Source organism: Phocoena phocoena, chromosome 6, assembly GCF_963924675.1.
Source record: "Phocoena phocoena chromosome 6, mPhoPho1.1, whole genome shotgun sequence".
Taxonomy (NCBI): domain Eukaryota; kingdom Metazoa; phylum Chordata; class Mammalia; order Artiodactyla; family Phocoenidae; genus Phocoena; species Phocoena phocoena.
In genome coordinates, this window is record NC_089224.1 from 46,517,652 (window position 1) to 46,521,457 (window position 3,806).

General features: G+C 35.7%; 1 protein-coding gene across 1 annotated transcript; it reads right to left on the reverse strand.

The window, feature by feature from the left end:
- Positions 1-2,797: 2,797 nt before the first annotated feature.
- Positions 2,798-3,376, reverse strand: LOC136124612 (small ribosomal subunit protein eS7-like). Its single transcript, XM_065879383.1, has one exon. The coding sequence runs from the start codon at positions 3,374-3,376 to the stop codon at positions 2,798-2,800; it is 579 nt and encodes a 192-aa protein (XP_065735455.1).
- Between the last annotated feature and the right edge of the window lie 430 nt (positions 3,377-3,806).

Here is a 3,806-nt window from a genome sequence, read left to right on the forward strand (position 1 = left end):
GTACTTGTCATTGCTTTCAGACTTTAATTTTTTACAAAATTTATGGCTGTGAAATGGATATATCATTATTGTTGTAAACTGAATTTCTCTGATTACTACTCAAATTGAGCAACTCCTTGTGTTCGTGAATCAATAAGTTTTCCCTTTTGTAACTTGACCATTCATATTCATTGCCTTTTGTTCTTGCTGGTGATTTCTAGGAGTATAACTGAGCAGGGCCCTGTGAGGGCTTCCCAGGACAAACATACCCCCGTCCCCATGTCCTCCCCCTGCCTCTTTGCAGAAAAACATTAGCTTCCTAGGTCCTCCCTGAGTTCCAAAGAACAGATTTAATCAGAGCAGTGAGAAAATACGGAAAACAAAGGAAAACGGTTAAGCAAGACAAAATAATAGTAGTTTAGCATTAAACAAAGTCAAGGACATTTAGTTCCTCCTCAAGGGTTAGAGATAATATTCTGAGCCATATCCTTGAGCTATTTTGCAGATACTGAAACCCTCACCAGGTGGAAGAAGTTAACTGCATGCTGCCCACAAGCACGTAGACCCCACCAGGTTGATGATGTTGACTCCCGATTACCTTACCATCCAGCAAGCAGAATAATGTGCACAAGGTGATCGCGTAGCCCACAACCCTCTCCCTCACCCTGTCTCTAAAAACCTTTCCCTGAAAGCCATCCAGGAGTTCAGGCCTTTTAAGCATTAGCCATATTCCTTGCTTGGCCTTGCAATAAACCTGCACTTGCCTTCACCACAACCTGGTGTCAGTAGATTGGCCTTACTGCGCAGGCGAGCGGATTGTAGTTTGGTTCGGTAATAGGGGTTCTTTATGTATTTTGGGAAAAAAATATATATATATATAAGTTTTTTGTGTTTTGTTTTTTGTTTTTGGTTAATGTGTTGAAAATACCTTCTCCCCATGTTTGACCTGACTTTTTACTTTATGTATCTCTTGATGTGCAGAAGTTTTTAAGTTTTTATAAAGTTAAATTTATATTTTCCTTCAGGTTTTGTGCTTTTTTGGGGGTACAATTATTATGAAATTTTTCTCTAGCTTGGAGATATAAAGATATTCTACTTTATTTTCTTCTAAATAATTTAAACTTTTATTTTTCACACTTAGATCTTTATTCATCCATGAATTTTTTTTTAGGATGTAGATTAGGGATGTAATTTTGTTTTATTTTCTACATAGATAGCCAATTATTACAACACCATTTATTGAATAATCCATCTTATCCCCACTAATTTGTAATGTGTCCATTTTCCCCATATACATAAGTCTGTTTATAAGTCTTGCTATCCAATCCCATATATCTATTTGTCTATTCACCTGCACCAAGATCATGATCTCTTACTTTTTATAGCTTTATTATAACTCATGATATTTGATAGGGCCAAACTACCCATTTTGTTCTTCAAAATTTTCTGGGTGTTTTTTGTCCTTTTTTTCTTCCATATAAATTTTAGGATCAGCTTTTTAAGTTTCATAGAAATTTCTGTTGCATTTTTATTGGAATCAAATTGATATATTAATTTGAGAAGACTTTATGTTATTGAATCTTTCCATCAATGAACATGGTATATCACAACATTTATTCAGATCCTTCAATGCTATTTTTAAGTCTTCCCCATAAAATTATAGCATATCTTTTCTTAGATTTATCCCTAGATTTAAAAAAAAAAACACACTTTATTGATATTTTGAGGGGTATATTTTTTCTATTACATTTTCTGTGTGGTTATTGCTAGTCCATAGGGACATAACTGATGTTTGTATAAACTCTTCCTGAGCTCTCTTATTGATTCTAACTTTGTATAGACTCTTATTTTCTTTAGGCAATCACATCATCTACAAATAAGAAGAGGTTTCAGGTTTCCTTCCCAAGTTTTATGCTTTCCTTTCTTTTCTTATTTCATCAGTTAGGACTTTTATCACAATATTGAAGTGAAGCAGTCATAGTAGGTGAAATGTTTTATTAAGATAGTGCTTGCTATAGGTATATGGTGTTAAGGAAGTTCCCTTATAATCCTGGTTTGCAGAGATTTTTAAAAATCTTGATGAATATTACATTTTATAAAATGACTTTTCTGCATCTATTAAGATAAGTATATACTTATCTCCTTTAATCTGTATTTAAAGTGTATGACATAGATTTTCTTATAAACTCTGGTTTTTATACACTGACAAATGATTTGCCGATGTTTTATTTAGGACTTTGTATCTCTCTGCAAATATATGCTTTTCTTTTACAATCCTTGTCTGGCTTTAATATTAGTGTTAGACTAACCTTACAAAATGAGTTGGAAATATTACTTCTTTTATTCTCTGAAGCAGAGATTACCAGATGTGCTATAAAAACACAATCTACTTTTAAAATGCCTGCAAAAGACTCACAAAACCAAGCTTAATTTTTTATTAGGCAAGGTCAAATACTTACATTGACTGAGTTTTCTGACATATTTGGGTTTACTTCTACCCTTTTATTTTAGGCTTTCTGATTGCCTTTTTTTATTCTTGCTTATTTTCTTTTACTTCCTTTCATCTAGTGGACTAACAAGATAACTACAGTTTTTCCTCCCTTATGCTGTTTTATAAACTAGATTGTTTTCCTACCATTTTAGTTATTACTCTTAAATGTTTACGAAAATATTTAACCATACATTTTTCTCACAGCATTTAGCTATGCAATATTTCTCTTTCTGGCAAACATTACTTTCCGCTTTTACTACCAAGGAACAATGCCCCCACTCCATCTTTTTTGTGTGTGTCTGTGAATAATATTTTAGTCATTTTTGTTTACAGCTGAAACTCTGGGAACTCAAAATTAACATCCTTGCCCGTGAGCTTGTTATAGACACCAGAAAACGTTTCAACCTTGTGTTCCACATTGTTCTGCTGTGCTTTATTCAAACGAACCTTTATGAGTCGGCTGCCATCCAGCTTCACGCGGATTCTCTTGCCCATGATCTCACTTGGGAAAACCAAGTCCTCCAGGATGGCGTCATGCACGGCTGTCAGAGTGCGGCTCCTGGGACGTTTTTGCTTATTTTTTGTACGGCTTTTTTGAGTTGGCTTAGGCAGAATTCTCTGAATGATAAAGACAACGTGCTTCTCGCTAAACTTCTCCAACTCACACACTAGCCAGACCTGGATTTTCTGGAAGGATTTCAGATGAGGAACGGGAACAAAGATTATGATAGCTTTTGGACAACCAACATCTTCAATTTCTTTGGCGGCTGTGATGTTCAGCTCCCGCAGCTGGGCCTTGAGGTCCGAGTTCTTCTCCAGCTCCGGGAGAGCCTGGGAGATGCCAGACTCGAACTCGTCCGGCTCCTCGCCATTGGGCTTCACGATCTTCACGCTGGAACTGAACATGGCCGGGACCTTGATGACGCGGCACCCCACTCCATCTTTTTATTGTGTTTAGAGCTTTTATTGTACTTAAAAAAATTCAAAATAGTTATTTTTATTTGTGTGTGTGTCTGTGTGTGTGTGTGTGTGTGTGTGCTGTTTCATTTCTTCCTTCTGGGTTCATTTTTTCTTCTTGAGATAAATCATTTAATAGTTCCCTTTGTGAGGATCAGTAGTTGGTAAATAACTCCAAGTTTTTGTGTGGTGAAATGACTTTTTTGTCTCTACAACTGAAAGGTTGTTCGGGCATAAGAGTGTAGATTGACAGTTATTTCTTGTCAGCCCTGAAGATATTATTGTTATTTTTTGGCATTGATTGCAGCTGAGGAAAAGTCTGCTCTCTGAGAGCTTTAAAAGTCTTATTTTCTTTGATGTTCTGCAGGTTCATTTTAAT

Bases quoted from the DNA above. Each gene is read 5' to 3' on its own strand.
- LOC136124612 (XM_065879383.1), bottom strand. From the start codon at position 3,376: ATGTTCAGTTCCAGCGTGAAGATCGTGAAGCCCAATGGCGAGGAGCCG.